The sequence below is a fragment of the Pteropus vampyrus genome, unplaced genomic scaffold (assembly GCF_000151845.1).
Source record: "Pteropus vampyrus isolate Shadow unplaced genomic scaffold, Pvam_2.0 Scaffold24, whole genome shotgun sequence".
NCBI lineage: Eukaryota > Metazoa > Chordata > Mammalia > Chiroptera > Pteropodidae > Pteropus > Pteropus vampyrus.
Genome location: NW_011888805.1, coordinates 12,000,221 through 12,019,883, shown reverse-complemented (window position 1 = coordinate 12,019,883; position 19,663 = coordinate 12,000,221). Strand labels below are relative to the sequence as shown.

At 36.3% G+C, this 19,663-nt stretch overlaps 1 protein-coding gene and 1 pseudogene across 1 annotated transcript in view; both read right to left on the bottom strand.

The window, feature by feature from the left end:
• The window catches only part of LOC105289527, a 96,558-nt gene that overhangs the window by 47,239 nt on the left and 29,656 nt on the right, over positions 1-19,663 (bottom strand). Inside the window, exon 2 of the mRNA XM_011356237.2 lies at positions 7,677-7,892. Coding sequence (XP_011354539.1) covers positions 7,677-7,892 — 216 coding nt within the window. The remainder of the gene's footprint in view (positions 1-7,676; positions 7,893-19,663) is intronic.
• Positions 16,776-16,894, bottom strand: LOC111737180 (annotated as a pseudogene).

The following is a 19,663-nucleotide window of genomic DNA, read 5'->3' as shown; positions in this document are numbered from 1 at the left end:
GGAAAAATTCAAGAAGAAACCAATAGAGTTTTCTCTATTTTACATACTCCTGTCTTAAATATATATATGTATATTTTAATGCTGGCTTTCTAGGAAAAAATTCTAACTTTTATTTGGGTAAAACTATCTTTTTTTCCCAATTCTGCCTCATTATTAGAATAATAATATTCAGATAAAAATGGCATAGTAATTATAGGAATTCTCACTATCTTAAAAGGGCAATATACTGTCATTTTTAATGTTTCCTAAGATATATTTTCCAGGTAGTATTCTTTATTAATTATTATTATTTTAATTAAGAAAGCTTGGAAATGTGATGAATGTTTTGCTTAAGGCCGATTTATTCGCTTTAAAGTTTTTTCAGTTTGTATTACCCTTAGATATATTTGCCAACTAATAATATTTCAAATACTGTTTATAGTTATTTTTTAAAGAGCTTCTACATGTTCTCTTTCATTTGATCCCCATTCTCTCATCAGCCAGGTGTGGTGGGCAGCACTATATTATTTTTCATGACTTGCAGGCGAGCCGCAGGAGTTCGAGTCGCTAGCGTAAGGTCGCATGACCCTCCAGCAGCAGAGCTGGGTGTAGAACCCAGATTTCGTCCTGGCTAGAATGTTATCCCTCAATCACATTCTAAGTATATGGAGCAAAAGAAAAGGTCATTTTCTTATCCACTTCCCCTTAGTAGTCTGAACTTTCATTTTATGTAATGAGTGCTTTCTTAATAATTACTGACTTAAAATTTTGTGCAGAATAAAGACAATTGTGTCTGATAAGCTGAGAAATCAGCAGACATCCCCCAGAGACCCTAATGTCAAGAGCAGAAAACTGTGGGAAGAGGATAATTTGAAGCAATGTTATTTTATTCTCTAGAGCCTTCATAAAAAAACCATTTTTACTATGTAAATTGAAAGAAACCAGAAATCTATAAAGCCATCTGGCTGACTTAAGTATATTTTTTTATAGCCTCTTCTTAAGAAAGATCAGAAAAACTCAAGACAATATGAAAGTAAGTCAGTATGGAAACTATTCCTCAGGTGACCACTTTATAACGGCGCTTCTTGGGCTTCAAAGGAACAGCTCAATAATTTTGAGAAGAAATATAAAGGTAATGGTGCACCACCTTGGACAGAGGGAGTTTAACAGACAGAGGTAAGGCATCTGAAACACAATAAACAAAGAGAACAGACTCTCTTCCAGAACTGTGTGAAGAAGTCGGCTTAATTAAAAGTGTCTTCAATTATTTTCTTTGGTGATTTGCTAAGAAGGAAGAAGAGGCAGTAACCTTATATTTAATCACGTCAAAGATTCAATGTTAATCTTTCTGTTTTTAGTTCTGTGGTTAATAGCTTCTCCAAGTGGGTTGGCTCCTTCCAGAGGCCTAACTTCACTAGGCCTTAAAAACAACACAGAATGCCCTGGCTTCAGCCATCGGTCGCTGACTAAGCACTTTTTTGAGCTGTCTTGAATTGAAAGACAGACAGAGGTCTGAGGAAATCCTCACTCAGCCAAATCTATCCCATATGAGAGGGCAAATAATGAGAATCAGGCATGAGCCCTTGGCCTGCAGCCCCTCTGGAATGCATGTGATTTATGGCCAGCATGGGCTGCAGAATTTTCTGCCTTAGTCTCTCCTTTTTGTGTTAAAAATATTTTTTGCATGAAGAAAATTTCAATTTTAGCTAAAAAAGGCAAAGAGAGAAAGAAGAATGTGTTAACTCTATAGCATGTACGCAAAGCCCAGGGAAGAGAAAGAAAAATAAACACATTAAATTTAATGATTGCCAGAAGCTTAGAGAATAAATGGACATGCACATGAACAAACGTCACACAGGGTGGGGCAAAATAATTGACTCGCAGAAACATAAGCAAGGTGCTATGGGAGCATAAATATTGTGTGTTTTCTATTTTTCTCCAGGAGCCTTTCTTTGTAGTGATGGGATGGTCTCATGGTGTGAAATCATCTTTGGGATGGTGCCTGACTTTCTACCAATAAGACTGAGTTATATTCACTTTCTACAAGTGAGTCTCCTGGTGGGCATGATATTTTCACCAAACTCGTAAGTAATATATATCAATATGGTCTTGAAAAATTCAACCAATATAGACAAAGCTAAAGTCCTTCTTGACTATGCTTTCCCACCTAATCAGCTCTTAATTTCAATCCCTTGAAAATGGTAATCATCATTTCAGTTTGATATACGTACTTATAGATCTTTTTATTTGCATTTACATACACACAAACATGTAAACACACACACCGATAGATGCACATATATATATGCCCTGATATGGATGTAATATCATGCTAGAGACATATTCATCTTCAATTTGCTTTCCTAAATTAATATACCTTGGGATTTTTAGTACATATGGATCTCATTTTTAATGAGATTCCATAGTATAAATATGCCATAATAAATAATCCCTTTTGAGTTTATAATTTTGTTATCTACTGATATTACTTTTTTTTTTTTTTTTTTTACCATTTCCAGTATTACAGTGGATATCATTGGATACCCATCCTCATTATCACATTAACCAGTATGGAGGCACAGAGTTGCTGAATTAAAGGTATGAGATTCTTAATTTTTTAATAGAGAAACATTGCCAGGAAAAAAACCTCTTCCACTAACAGTGTTTTGGCCCACACTTTCACCAATATGACATTATCAATCTTTCTGACCTTTGACAATCTGATGGATTAAAAACAAATGGTATTTCATTGTTTCAATCTGCATTTTCCTGGTAGCAAAGCACTTAAAATAATTTTTAAATTCCTTTTTTATTTTCTATGTAAGCCCAGAGTTATTAGGAAGGGTGTTCCTGGATTCCAGGTGGGTGGATCATCTGGGGATGGTGCTTGGCTCTCATATTGTTGTTGGTTTCTAATTTTATCAAATCGTAATCAGTAATACAATGTTATCTGTATGATTTCTGCTTTTTGGAATTTGATGAGATTTGCTTTGTGATCTAATTCTTAGTTTTTGTGATGGTTCCACGCATGCTTAAAATAATGAGTATTTTTTTTTTTTTTACTAGATACAAATCTCTACATAAATCATATTTAGTTAATTGTTTTATTAAAATCCTCTACCCTTACATTTTTTTCAATCTTCTTGAATTGGCAATTTATGGAACAAGAATGATAAAAACTTTCCTCTATGACTTGAATTTGCCAATTTTTCTTTGTATTTCTATTAGTTGTTGCTTTAAAGATTTCCGTGTTATGTTGTTAGGTACACAGAGGTTTGTGAATGCTTTATCTTCTTACTAGATATCTTTCATCAGTGTGAAATACTTCTTTTTTCTTTCTATATATATATATATATATATATATATATATATATATATATATATATATATTTTACTTACACTATATTTTGTCTGAATTTATATTACTGAAACTACTTCCTTTTTATTAGGCCTTGCCGGGTATATCTTTATTTTCCAAATTACTAGGTCCTTTTGAACACAGAAGCTTGCAATGTTCCTATCTGTTGCAGTTCTATGATGGGATCATTTTTGACTATGATTTCCACATCAACCTCATAATGCTACCTGCCTTCTATTTTTCAGAGATTATTAATTACTCTTCATTCGTACAATGACATACTTTGTTTTCTAGGACTATTATAAATTAAATAGTGGGTGTATGTGTGTGTGTGTGCTTTGTCATTTAAGGCAGAAAGGAGAGATGACCTTATCTGTTCAGGCTGCCATCTTCATCCAATTCTATGTTTTTTTAACACCAGACTTCCTTCCTCAGTTCTACTCTAAAACACTCCTCTCTTTCCTTTCCAACTTGGTTGATCTGGTTATTGTAGGTGCTGTGAGAGATATGGTAGAGAACATAGTTTGTGAATATGTTTAGTTAGCATGTACCCATTGAAAAACTACTTTGGTTTCTGTCTCTTTATGGCCTAAAAGTTGATGTCAGACTTAAAACTACAACTTGAGATCCACTAGTATGCATTCTTAAGTAACAGTTTATCATCTTTCCATCTCATTTCCAGAAAGGTCTGTTTAATTTATAAACACTCCATTTTAGACAGTATTACTAGTAACATCACAATATTGCTATTATTCTAGGTAATTTGTTGGCAATATGCATATTCTAGCTTCTTCCATGAGAGAAACATGTTTAAAGACCATTGACTGGACTATTGGCAAGGCCTGGCACAAACTAACTACAATTGATTTCTGGCCATTAAAAGTAGCATTTAGAACGTACTCTAAATGCTAAAGTTAGGGGAAAGAAAATCCCCACAATTATTCGTAAAGTAGTAGCACTTTATTTGCTTTCTTATTTTTTTTAAATATTCTCACCTCATAGTTTATATTTTATCTTTACACATCAAATACAGAGTTTATTTTCCTTTATAGGTCATCGAAATCCACCTGTAGGATTTCAGACTAAAAAAGGCTTTAGAGTTAATTAGGTTAGGCCCATCATATGATGTGCCAGAGGTTTTGTGACTTGTTCAAGATCACATATTGACCTTGTGGCAGAGTGGGCACCAGAATGTTGCCTGACTCCAGCACTCTATTTACTATAAGTTTATATTTACAAAAGATTTTAACAATCCTATCTCATCTGCAAATTACTAAAAAGACTCCTGGAAAGAAACTGGATGTCAAGCATGAATGATCTCAGTTTTCATAGGAGAGAACATTGAGAGGGAAGGATGAATTAATGACTTGCTTAAAATAATCCACATCAGGAGTTGTCAAGGGAACAGCTTGGAGTTTTTACTATCAGGCCCCTGCATCTAACAGCCTCTCCATTTTCTAATCACAGAACTCCATTTCCTAAAAGGACAGTGGTGCCTTCTCAAGGAACTATTTCATGGTTTAATCCCTACAGGAACACAAAGTATAGATTTGTTTTTAAGTTATTAAAATAGATATGCCTTCTTGATTTGTGGTGACTGTTAGAAAAAAAATCCAGCAAAGTCAGAATCAGGTAATCCATTGTAAATTGGAGAATGATTCACCTATTATCCCAGATAAAGTAAAAAGAATAAACCACAATGTTGCTTTAAATTTCTTCCAGCTCTTTGTCTATTGTTTCCTCTTGTGTGAAATTCCATTTATCCATTAATCTATCACCAGCTTCTAACAAAGGGAGCATATAGTACGCTCAAGTAAACATTTAGTCCTAGACATTTGTGCTCTGTATAGGATTTGCAGAGCCCTCTCTCTGCCTCTGAGTCAAGAATAGTTCTTTACACTCCAAAGAGTTGGAAAACTCTTTTAGACTCTAAGAGTCTGCAAACTATGACTGGTGGGCCAGCTACATGTTTTTGTAAATAAAAGTTTTATTAAAACACAGTCAGCCCTATTCATTTGTAGGGTATCTATGGCTGTGTTCTCTACAAGGACATAGCTGAATAGAAATGACAGAGACTGTATAGCCTGCAAAACCTAAAGTCTTTACTATCTGGCCCTTTACAGAAAAAGTTAGCCAATTCTTGTCTTTAGAATCTATTTATTACCTTTTATGACCAACCTGGAGTAGAGCCAGTGTCTGGCTAAACAATAAATGCACCATGACACATGTTCATCAATCAGCAAAGTGCTAACCGAGTCATGGAAGTCTAATTTAGTGTTACAGATTGACAGGCTTAGCTAATATGTAAATCAGCAAACATAAGTAAAAATGATTTATAGTTGTATGGCACATTATAGATTATGAACTATTTCATATTTTTTATCTCATTTGATCTTTCCAATAACCCTCAAAAGCAGGCAGGCCGATGTTACTTTTTCATGAAGAAACAGATTCTGAGACATTGGATATCCCAGAGTTAAAAGGAACTCAGATTCAAGGATTTTAAATCTTTTTTTTTTTTTTAGCAGCTAAAGTGATTCCTTTACCTCTGGAAAACACCATTTAAAAAAAAATGAGGGAGGGAGTTATTAATATTTAACATCTTATGATGCACTGATTTAAAATAAGCATGCTGGAAGATCACTTGCAACTAATTCTACCTTTTAATAACAAGTTCTGTCTTTTAAATGTGTTTTTATATCAATAAGATAGTACTAAAAATAACAAACATTTAATCTACTTGTTTAAAAAGTGGAAATAAATATGAACCTAATTAGTTGTAAGTTAAAAATACAGCTGTAAATATTTGAAATTTTAGAACTTGCAAGATAAGTTAATTATCTGGCTTTCTTGGACTAGCAAAATTAAAAGACAAAGAAAATTCTTGGAGCAACAGAGAAAAATAAGTTTTAGTAAAAACATGAAGATATATGAAAAATATGAGTACATGTGAGAAAAATAGTGAAAAGTTGATACAGTGCTAAATTATTATTTTGTGCTAAATATTTCAATGGAAGCTACAAACTTGTAGATAACTATTATGGTATATTTCTTCCATTATACAAGAATTAATCTCTATGTGATCAAACAACTAATGAGAATTTCTATTTAACCAAAACATTGCTGTATCAATCTTGGAACAGTATAAAAAATTAGTACACCATATTATATGATTCCAACTGTATGATAACTGGAAAAGGCAAAATTATGGTGACAGTAAGAGGATCAGTGGTTGCCAGGGGTTGGGGGGAGGGAGGGATGAATAGGTAGAGTGCAGAGGGCTTTAGTGAAACTACTCTGCATGATACTCTAATGATGGATCCATGTCATTATACATTTGTTCAAATTCATTGAACATACATCGCCAAGAGCCAAGAGTGAACCCTAATGTAAACTGTGGACTTTGGATGACGATGCATCAGTGTAGGTTCATCTATGGTAACAAGTGTACCACTTGGGTGGGGTTGTTGATAGTGGTGGAAGACATGCATGTGTAGGGGCAGGGGATGTACAGGAATCTCTACACCTTTTTCTTAATTTTTTTGTAGACCTAAAACTGCTCTAAACATTTTTAATTTTTGTTTTTCTCTGTCTGACTTATTTCGCTGAGCATAATACCCTCTAAGTCCATCCATGTTGTTGCAAATGGTAAGATTTCATTCATTTTTTTTTTTTTTTATGGCTGAGTAATATTTCATTGTATATATGTACCACAGCTTCTTTATCCAACCATCTATTGATGAGCACGTGGGTTGCTTTCATATCTTGGCTATTGTAAATAATGTTTCAATGGACATATGCATACATATATCTTTTTGAATTAGTGTGGAATGTAAAGAACAGAGTGAATGAATAAACAAAACTGAAACAGACTTATAGAGAACAAACTGATGGTTGTCAGAGGAGGGTTGGGGGGCTGAGTGAAAAAGGCGAAGCGATAAGGAAGTACACATTGTTAGTTACAAAATAGTCACAGGGATGTAAAGCACAGCACAGGGAATATAGTGCCAGGTGGGAGCTAGACTAATCGGGGGCATCACTTCGTAAATTATGTAAATGTCTAACCACTATGGTGAATACCTGAAACTAACATAAAATAACATTGAATGTCAACTGTAATTTAAAATTTAATATTAATTAATTCAAAAAAATATATATTTTTTTAAAAATTAGAACAACGGGCTAACAAAGGCTGCAATTCTATATCCTCCTCAGAAGCTTTATAAATGTACATTTAAAAATGCGGGGTTGGGGGAGAGCATAGTATGGCATGAATACAAGTAAAACAAAGACCTAGAATCCTTTTAGGAGACGAGATCCAGAGCAAAAATAAACTTACTTCACACCCAGATTGAGTTTCCCATGAACAGGACTCTTTCTCCTGAGAGAGAACTGCTCTTTGGAAAGCGTGATCTCCCAGGCACATCTGACACAAGGAAGGCTCAAAGTCGGGCTCCCCAGGTGGGACGTGTACCCCCGAGGGGCCTGAGCACTTCAGGCTGGGACTCTGATGCTTGTCCACACTGACCATCGGACTCTTGATCCATCTTCGTACCTATACCGTGCAAAAGAAAAGAAAAAACAAATGCATCTGACTCCCTTTGATGTTTAACTGGGCTTCAGTGGGAAATTTGTTGGATGGATACTTATGAAGGGAGAAATCAGTCTCACAACTTCTCTATCTTTCTTGTCTAAACATAACCCAAATTGGTCAATGCTGACCATTGGCAATCCAAGAGTGTATATTTTTTGGCTGGTCATTTCATCTTGTTGAGTCTTTCTCCCTATCTGTAAGACTAGGGTAATAATACTTCCTTTCATGTTGTTGTAAAGATTTCACAGTGTTTTTAAATGTCCAAGTGTTTTGCCTGGCACATAGTGTTCAGTAGATAGTGACTATTTTACTTTGACTCTTACTATTATAATTATGCCGAGATAATGAGAGTTCACAAATCTCTAAGGTGGATTACTAGTTATTCTAACTAGAGAAAATATACTCAGCCCATAGCTTAGGTTCTAATTGCTGCTCAATGAATTAACATATATTTCACTATTGCAAAAACTTGATTATGAAAGAAGTTGCTTCTGACTAAGAAATTATCTCAAAAGATATAAAGCTATTCTAATATTAAAAGAAATAATATTTATATAGCACTTTAAATATGAAAGGCACTGTTCTAAGTATCTGACATGCATTGTTTTGTTTAATCCTCAGAATAGTCTTTTATGGTAGGCCCTATTATTAGTCTGATTTTACAGATGAGGAAACAGAGGCACAGAGGGATGATGCAAATTTCCCTGAGGTACAATGCTGGTATTGAGCAAAGTCAGGATCCAGGCACCGTGAATCCAGAGTTTACTCCTTTATTAGCATGCAATTTGAACAATCATTAAAGTACTGTAAGACCTGTGGTCATCAAATGTTTGAAATTTATCTCGATTTAATATGGCTTTCCATGCTCTTTGAAACACCTGAGTATTCTTTTATAGTCAGCCAATTAGTGAAATTAGCATAAACCAGAAGGAAGAAGAAATAAAATCACAGCACCGAATTTTAGTTAGTAATGCTCTAATTAACTTTAAAAAAATACACTGAGAAATAAACTAAAGTAGCAATAGCAAAAGATTGTTTAAACAATTTGATGGAATAATATGCCATCACTAAAAATAAATATTGTAAAGACTAGCTATGTGGAATATGTTTAGAACATAATTATATGAAAAACAAGCCAAATACAGAATTTTTCAATTATTATAGTTACAAATGAAAACATATATGTACTATCCATAAACAAAGCAAGAAAGTAACAGGCCAAACAGAAACTGTTGTATTTATTGTTAGGATTATGGCTGTTTTAGTTTCTCTCTTTTTACAATGTTCTATCCTTTCATTTTTTTAAAAATAAATTCTCTAAAAGTTTATAAGAATCTCAAGCAATTAAAATCATCATATTTATTTCTTTGGTTACATATGTGTCTTTTAATTGCTTTATTTACTTTATTTATATGTATTCTTTTCAAAGCCATTTAAAATAGCTTCTTTTTTTATTTTTATTTTTTCAGTTAACTACCCTAATGTTAACATTTGAGAGGTTTCTATCAGTATTTCTTGCACTTTAGGGCCCAATAAGCATATTAGTAGGTGCATTCAAAATATTCATTTGCTTTATTAATGAAAGTCTAAATAAAACCCTGAAAGTTTGAGACTATGATAGAATCTCTCTTCCTGATGTCAGTACCAAATGTTTTTGATCAATCTAAAAAGTGCTAAATTTCATTAGAGATGGAAAATATTTTTTATTATTTTTATTCAGAGGATTTTGAGCTTGAAGTTTAGTAATCATTTCTGATCAGTTACCAACATTGCATCTTAAAATCAATCTTTTATTCTGGCTTGCTTTCAATGTCTCTTTTGCCAAGTAGATTTAACTTTGGGGTTATAATGACTAGAATTTTAAGAAGTCTTGTCTTCAAATGAATTTGTATGGCCCAACCGAATAAGAATCTTGGTATATGCAAATTTTACATTATGGACCACTATATTTAGATAAATCTTATGCAATATCATCTTACAAGTATTCATTTTATAGTGAAAGAATGGCCATGCTGAATCTAACCTTCATTAGACTGTATGCTGATTTTATCAAAGGACAAGAATTTAGAAACATTATATCTCACTTCAAAGTATACAACTAATCTATAAACTTAAATAATCTGTTGGATATTAGAAACCATAGGGATTAAGAATCACATAAGGAATTGTCATTTCTTTTGATACTCAGCTAAGAATTCCCAAAATAGTTCAGATGACCTGAACACAGGCTATCAAGCAACCAATAGATATTTTAATATAATTTCAGAGTCAGAAGAGACCCAAAAATGTTAATAATATACCCAAAGTCATACTATAAATTATTATTTGGTCAAAACTACACCTATTGGTTTAAGCAAACCATTGAACTAGTTTCTACTAGGGTATGGCTGGCAAACTTGTTGTCTTCAGATGCTGGTGGGAATAGTAAGTGCGTAAAGCCCTATGACCAGTGTATAAAAATAGGGAGTGGTAGGGACTGTGTGTGGCAAACTGGGAGTGCATGCTTGCTAAGGGCATTTAAATTAAAAAACAAAACAAATAAACAAAAAACCCAAGCAAACAAATAATGCTATCCAAACAAAACTCTAATCAAGTTTACGCCACACCTTTGAGGGTCACCACTTGTCCCTCGGAGTTACTCTATCAAGTGGAATAAGTATGAAGTAGAATTCTATAAAGTAGAAATAGAATAATTTCATATCTTCTAACTTTTTAAAACAACAATCCAATGCTTTCAACATTTTAACTTTCATTCATTCATTCATTCATTCATTCATTCAGTGTTCATTATTGAAGAGCAACTATGTGTCAGGCCTAACCGAGGCATTAAGAATACAACAATTAACAAAACAGATCCCTCATGGAGCTTGAGTTATGGCTAAGAGAATAAACTTATTTATTAAGGGACTACATTATTTATTTAATAAAATAAGTAAATTATAATATGTAAGGGAGAAAAATCAAGCAGGAACAAGAGAGCAGGATACTTGGAATGGGAGGGTTCAGTTTTAATTATATGAGAATGAAAGTCCTCCCTGAGAAGGTGGCTTTTTAGTAAAGACCTGAGAGGTGGTAAGGCTATGACATTCAAGTGAGCTATCCAATAGGAAGAGGCATCATCAGACCTGGATTTCAGGGGAAAAATTCAAGGGGCAAATATGAATTGGAGACTTGAAACAAACAGCCATAGTCTACTTGTCTTCCAAGGAAAAAAAAAAATCAGTGACTCGCCAGAATCTTCTTGTGAAGCATGTGTGTAGGTGTTAAGCTCATATTAATGGGGCTTTGATTATTAAAATCTATTATATTTCAGTTAAACTTACTGACATATATAACTTACTCAAGTGTTCAAAGAGCAGGTATATTATTTGTGCCTTAACACATTCCACTGGGGGCAAGGGGTAAGTGGGGGTGATATTTCATTGAAAGGCCCATGATACAAAATAACCTTCAGCAAATTAACTGTTCTGAGCCTTATGGATACAGGAAGATGATAATCACTTTCTCTCTCCACAAAGAATGTGGCAAGGGAAATTTAGAAAGATTACATTTCTCCAGAAGCATCAGGGATAAAAGTGTTACAAAAACAGAGATATATTTTGTAACAGCACCGTTGCTGGCACAAAATTGCAAGCTTTGTCTTGAAATGCTTTATCTCTTCACTAAGTCCTCATCCTGGTCTCAATATGTCCCTTCTCTGCTACTCCTTTACACATTTCATTGGCTTTGCAGCCTCCCAAATGGGTTTTATGGGCTGACTAATGACAAGGTTTATGATGTTTACTTGATCTTGAGAGAGGCTCGGTTGTGAATGAACGCATGGGGCGCTCCCTCTGGCCTTAGACTTAGGCAAGGTGCCCTCCCAAACTGCTGAGTGGAGAAATGCTCCCTCTGCCCCGAGGGAATTCAAGCTACATCTGGCTTATTGTGTTCCTTCAGGCAGTGAGTTGCTCTGCTGGAGGGAGTTGCTGATTGTGAGTGGCTTTTGGAGCCCCTCAGAGACCAGTCATGGTGGCTCTCAGATAGCTGTTGCAACTGTGTGTGTGAGAAAAATGAATGCCCGGATACAAGCCTCAGACCTGGTTCCTTGGCCACCTGGGCCATGATTTTATTCAGAACTACTAAATCGTTTGTGGAGAATATTGTAAACAAACATAGACTGGGGCAAGACATCCACCCTGAACAAATCAAGAGTTCCTTCACCTGGGGTTTATAGGAGACTAGTCTCCACACTACACCAGACTAGAAGCAACAACCTTTGTAGATGCTGGAGTGAGAAAGTAAGGCCCTTCTTTTAACCATACAGCTACTCTTACTGAACACTGTGTATGCAAACTATTAATATATATATATATACACGCATTAATATATATGTATACATATGTATATTGCTAAATTCAGTCCGCCCAGATTTTACTAATTTATTTATTTGAAAAAAAAAAAAAAAAAGCCCAAAGCACTAATCTCTCAGACTGTAAAATAGCCAGATGTGATTAAAGAGACTGGCCAGCTTCTGGGGATTTTCCAAGTGTGGTTTTTTGATATTACATAATAGTAAACAAATATTCCTCTTAATTTATAATGGTTTAGCTGATAATAATACCAATAGATGTAGAAAAACTATAGAGTGTTCAGGTATTTATTTGTGAACCCATACGCAGTATCTGCTGGTGTCATCATTTTTTTCTGTTTTCTGGGAGTGAAGAGCTGTCTTTTCCTTAAAATCCAAGTGAACTTGACTTGGACACAACTTCTTCAATTGCCAGAGGGGCATCTTTTCATTACAGAAGACTGACTTCCAATTTGGCTACAGTCAAGCAAGTTTTCCAGTGAAGTTATTTGGGTAATTCAATTGATTATAAAAAGGCACCACCATACCTACTCCTTTTCAGACCCCAGGTTGATGATGACATTAATGTAATTCAGGAGAAGGCTCCTGGAAGCAAATTCCTCTCACTTTGGTGCCTGGGACTACTTCATAGCATGGCTCCTAAAATACAACAGTACTGTGATACGAGTACTGTGATAAAATACAACAGTACAGTGATAGTAATCTGATTTCTTCCATTTGGCTATACCTGGTCATTATATAGTTTTCTCTTCTCTAAACATCTACAGTTTATTGCTTATGTAAAACTATAGGACTTCTATGCTCACTGGTTGTTAATTCCTCAGACTGGCACATGGTCTTACAAGTAGTAGGCAATAAAAATGGAACTGCTTATTTTTGGTGATCACTATGTATATTTATTTATGTACAGGATCCTAACATGCTTTACTATCATCATCTAGCAGGATAATAAGTATGTTCTACAGAACGACTTCCCTTCCACACAACACATCCCCAGAGCAGACGCCCTAGCAACTGAGTGTCGCTTGGAATTCCCCTTCGATCTCTGCTGTGGCCCGTGGGATTTTCAGGTCCTTTCTTCTCAGCCTTGACCGGGGTACTCGCATCCTGTTCTAGATTCTCAGGGTCTAACCTCGTGTTTCCCCAGGCCCAGTCTGGGGGATGGAGTGGCAGGGAGTCCTAGGGGGAGAGGAAGGAAGGAGGACACAGCCTTCATTCTGCTCCATGTCGCTGCTCGCAGGGGGCGGTGCCCTCAACTCCACCCCCTCATATGGCTGCCAGCCCTCTCCCCGGAAGCCAGCTTGTCACTGTGAGGATGAAACATCAAACACTGTCCTTGCCCTATACTCCCGGCTCTGTATGTAATCCCCATTCTTTCTCTTCCACTGTGGCACCCACAGCACCCCACGCACTAAGTTTTAAGTAGAAAAAACACCTTCACAGGAATTTACTGACATTAAGTCTTTCTTCTGAAATGAAGGTAAAGTTTTTGTAGTCCCTTAAATTATGCGACTGAGACTTTTAGTTTGGATTTAGACAATTCAAACAGAAAGAAGGAAAGAAAGAAAAAGAAAGCAACAGTAAAAACAAGGATATAAGAGAGAATTCTTTCAGGTAATATAATTTCTCTAAGGGACAGTATGTGTTATTTGTTTTTGGAATTGAAAAATAAGGCTCAGGGAAAATGGCAATGCTATGCTGGTCACTGGGAAAGAACCTGGCTGGCATACCCGCAGCTGATCCACCAGCGCTTCAGAATCTTGCTCTCCTGTCTCCTCTGAGAAATCCCCTTTTCCAGTATTTTTAACTTCTCCCTCTCTTGGCTACTGTCTCTTAGAACATTCAATACGTTTTTCCTGCAATATCTCTAAAAAGCTGGCAGACTATGTAAAAACTTAAGATCTCCTTTTAATCTACAAATTTCCTCATTTCAGCAAGCCTCTTTCACCATCACCCCAAACTCTTCTTTCCTAGCCAAGCTTCATGAAAAAAATTATCTCTATTTCTTCACCTCACATTTACTCCTAAATCCATGGCAATTTATCCATTAAACAATATTTATGGATCACCTAATATTTGCTGGAACTAAAGTGAAGTACACGACAAAAAGTTTCACTCCATTGAAACAAGTTTCCACCAAGATGCTAATAAACCTCATTGCCAAATCCAGCGAACACTTCTCAGTTCCTGCCTGGCTTCCTTACTCTGCAGGGCTGCAAGGTTTCAACGTAAGTTCAACTACCTACTTGGCATTATGCTGGGTGGTGGGGACACAAAGAAATGTAATCGCTTAAGTGATCTTTGAGTGAGGTGCTTACATTTCAGAGGAAACTGATCCATGATACTGTGGTTTATCATAGCATAGTAAGTGTATAATGCAGAAATCAGTTAAAATCATGAGCTCTAAAACAATACTGCCTGGCACCACTGCAACTGATTGAGCCTCCCCAGAGCACTATAAAATGGAGATAATAACAATATCTACCTCATCAGGGTTTCGTGAGAACTAAACGAGGTAATGCAAGGAAGCTTAGTGCCTGGCACTGGGTGAATGCTTGGTTAATATTTACTATTGCAGTTATGGCTCCATGTCATGAGAATTTTATACAAAGTATCATGGGAGAAAAGATGGCGGGGGATGGTATTTGGCCACATTGGGAGAAATCAGGGAAGGCTTCCTGGAGGAAGTAATGGTTAAATTTAATGAAGGTTGAGTTAAAAGAAGCCTTTAAAATGGGAAAAACATTTTCAGCAGAGAGGACAACAAAAGCCCAAATATAGAGGCAAGAAATCTGCATGGGATTTGTAGAAAATGAGCCCAAAGAAGAGAGTCAAGAACTGAAGCTGAATAGAATGGTTGGATCATGGGGCAATAAGTGGCCACTGATGTATAAACAGGAAAGTGAGATTATCAGGTGAGTCCTTCAATGCAGTGTGAAGAATGAATTTAAGATGGTCAAGAAATGAGTCAGAAACTGATTATAAAAGAAATAATAAGGGCCGATCGAGGATCATAGCAGTGGAAATGGAAAGGAAGGAAAGGATGAATCATCAAATGTATCTATTATTTAGATATCAAGTCTATCTCTTTTTCTCTCTCCAAGTGCCACTATTTTACTATCTTACTTCTGGATTCCTAAAGCCATTCTCTAAAAGGCCTTGTCCTTTAATCTCTTCTTACTGAAACCACATCTTTTAAATGCCAAAGATGTCCCAGCTCTTCAGTGGTTCCCCATAGCTAGCAGCAGTGGCTTTCAAACCTATTTGATCAGGACTGATGTACTGTAAGAATTCCCTGTGCACATATACATGTATAATAAATATAGAAATATCACTGAAACAACTGGTTTTACCCCAGTGCTGTTTGCAACCCACTGACATGATTTCATGATCCACTAACAGGTGCCACACGAATTAGAGAACATCTAAACGGTAAAATCTGAATTTCTTGGCTTGGAATACCAAGTCCCCTAGGATGTGAATTCTTATCTCCCATTGTGCTCCCAGTGCATCCAGATCCTCTACGATATGACTTGATTTGGAGTTGTCTTACAGACCACTCTCTTACATCTTTGATTATATACTGACTCTTCCCTCTGACCCACCTTGTCCATCTGAGAATTCCTGCTCAGAGTCACATACTTAAGACAGTCCTTCCTGGTCTCACCACCCCTTGACATGTTGTATATTTATTTGTTTAAATGGAAACACATTTGCTCTGCTTTCCTGCCTATTTCTCTATAAGACGCTATTTTCTCTCACATATTCATTAACGGTATATTTACAAAGTTTCCTCTGTGTGTTCCCTCTTCCTAGCCTATATGCCCTCTCCATTTCCTGTCTGACTTCACTTTGAGTTGCAGCTCCCAAGGAAAGAGGCTCGCTATTCTATCCCCAGAGCTTAGCACAGCTCCCAGCATACAGTAAGTGATGAAGGAATTTTTGTTGACTGGTTTAAAGCCAGGTACTATGCCAGGTACAGGAAATAAAAAATAAGAGACAATTGTTCTTAAGAATAAGTAAGGAAATCAACAGCTGTAAAACAGTGTCCAAGCTGGTGTGAATTCATCTTTGGGGACAAATAGGTTAGGGCTGGGATGGGGGTGGGCTTTGGATAGAGAGGATAGCATGTTTAAAGGCATGCTCGTAGACAGGGCTTGACTGGAGCTAACCGTGGGGTAAGCATGTATGGCAAGACAGAAGGCCAAAGCGGTAAAGGGGTCAGATATCAAAGGGACTTGACCTTTGAATGCTTGAATGCTGAAATCCTTAACTCTTATCCTTATCCTTAACTCCTAGGGAGAGAATCCTTAAGAATTTTAAACTTTTGATTGATCTGATCTGATTTGCTGTACTCTGGATGAATTACAGTAAGTCCAGGGGAAAGGCAGTCTAGACCAGAGGAAAGAGCAGTGTGCACAGAGGGCATTTCAAGAATGTGTATCTTCTCCATGTGTTTCTTTTTACTTTTTTTTTTTAATTTTTATTTTTTATGCCTATAGCACCTGGTCTTCCTAGGTAGTCTCCCATCCAAGTACTAACCAGGCTGGACGCTGCTTAGCTTCCGAGACCAGATGGGATTGGGCTTGTTCAGGGTGGCATGGCCGTAGACTCCATGTGTTTCTAAACCCAGGGTTGCTTTTAAAACAGGAAGGCTTACCAGAGGCTTTACACATTTTTAAATTTTATTTTTAAGTTCTATGTGACCTGGGTGAAGGTCAGAGAAGGCAGAATGGAGCATGAAATGGGCGGAGCCTTGGAAGTGTCAGAGGCTGGTAGGGCGAGTAGGATGTCCCTGGCAGACCAGGAGAGGGCACTGGGAAGGGGTTATCCTTGCATGTAATTACAGCATGGAAATGCCATTCCTTAACCCCTGTTGGAGCTCTACAGCAGGGGTCCCCAACCCCAGGGTCTGTTAGGAACTGGGCTGCATAGCGGGAGGTGAGTGGCGGGTGAACTTAGGAAGCTTCATCTGTATTTGCAGCCACTCCCCAGTGCTAGCATCATGGCATCAGCTCCGCCTCAGATCCTCAGGCATTAGATTCTCATAAGAGCACTGGTCCCTGGTGCCAAAAAGGTTGTGGACTGCTGCTTTACAGTAATGTCCTTCAAAGACCATCTCCTTCCTTTATCTAGTCTCCCCCACTCCCCTAACATAGTGTCAGAGGTTTATTATTTCATATAGCTGTTAATTCTTATAATAATCTAGGTATATTATGAATTTAATAGATTTTTATAGTTAAGGATAGGGTCAGGTGCAAGAAAGGTTACTAAGCTGCAGTACAATATTGTTTTGGCTAGTCTGAGATTAAGCAGTTACTTTGCAAGCGCTTTGGATTTCCTCACAATTTACTAAACAAAAGAAAAACATTTAAGCTATGAAAATGATTTTCTATAGAAATGAATAATTTACTGGATTAAGAGAATTGGATTCTAGTTCTAGCTGCAACTACCTTGATTGAGCAACTCACTTAATCCATTTGAACTTCAGTGCCCTTATCTATAAAATGAAGGGCTTGGAGCAGATAAACCTTCCAGTCCTTTCTAGCCATGTCACAGATTCAAGGCTATTTATTCACTGGAGTTCTGCTAACATGATTTGGATGCCTCTACTTCTTCAGTGTGCAGCCCTCAGTACAGGTTTGTTGAATGAATAAATAGCATTTGTTTTACCTAGTACATTTTCTCTCTGCTTGGCATTCCAATCACATTCTTCCATAATGTTGTATTACTGCCATTAGATAAACTGAAAAAAAACAAAAAACAAAAAACCAAAACCCCACAAGGCCTTTAAAATAATTTTATGGTCTTAAAGGCAGTGGTAGAAAATCCTTTGCAATTGCAATGATGAAGACCGAATGCAAGTCTTATTATTTGAACTGTGTACATTACTTAATTAAATTGAAAGTACTGAATGAAAGGGAAGATGATTAACATTTTATTACTGCTTATTACTACTCTCCGGTGTTTCTGCTCCTTTGTTGAGTCCTCTTATACAAGAAGCTGCACAGCACACTCAGTTTTAATTTTATGCAAAACCAATTTTCCTCCAAATGATGCTTGTGCTGTTTTGGTGTTGGTTTCTATTTTAGTATTCTATTTTTTCCCCATTTCATATTTTATAAAGAAAATGGTAGGATTTAATTGTTCCCTGAAAACAAGAAGAGAGTCAAAGCTAATAAACAGATATTCACTAAGTACTTACTGTATCCAAGGATTGTATGAGGTTCTGAAAATGTGGATGATAGGAGAATGGATTGAGAATGAATTGCAGATGTTTGAAGAGCCCATAGAAATTGCTAAAATTGGATCTCAGGACAACTGAGACAGGAAAATGACTGTTAACATGAGTCTAAATGGAGAAGGGAAAAACAAAATTTTTTCCCAGCACAGATGCATTTTTGAAATATGCAAAATAATAATGATAATAATCATAAAGGGGCAGAACCAAAGAAAGATACTGGCAAAGAAAGATACTAGTGACCTCACTCCTTCAGAAATGGTGTAATCTGCCAATGGAAATCAATATGAGTAGCATGAACTAACTTGACAAAGGAAAAAAAATGGAAATGGGGTATATAATCCAGAAATATGCAGTGATTGCATTATATTAATGTAGTCCTCATTAAATCCCAAAAGGAAATAGCAAACTCTTTAGCTTTATGGGGAGAGCTTTGTAGATAACATTTCTCAAGAAAAGGTGGTTTGTAGAAACTGCTGATCATCATGCTGTGCCAATCTTTTACTGTAAAACTAATACTCAAACAAGTCAGGTATTGAGTTAACATACGAATTTGGAATCAGTAGGTAGATAGATGTTCATTAAGTACTCTACTGCAGTCTTGTAAGCAAAAATATAAACACTCAGCCTTGCTTAGAAAGTCTAGTCTGTCTGCACTCATTGTTTCTGTTATCCTGGAAAAATATGGAAGAATTTTCCAAAAACATGGAATCAAATTTATTGAATAAATTTTTGTGGGTAATTTGGCTACTAAATCCACTAAAACAAAATAAAACAAAAACTCAGAGTGTTAGTAGAAACAAGGAATTTGAACTCTAGGCCTGACTCTAGTAAACCAAATAGTAAAGAGTTGCTGTTGATTGAATGAAGGACCTTGCTCAGCAGTCAGCTAGCACAGTAGCACATGTTCTCTTCTGAGTTCCATAGGAAACATTTTTTAGGAACCCCAAAGTCACAGGTGAAGTGATGATTCAACAACATCAGACTAGCCTTCCTATTCAATTCCCTTCCTTCCTTTGCCCCCCTCCAATGCCCCCTGCACTTCGCTGCTAGATCTATCTTTCTGAAACATAGTTTTGATTATATTACTTCCTTGCTTCGTACCTTCAATGACTCTTCGTTGCCTATTGAATAAGGGCC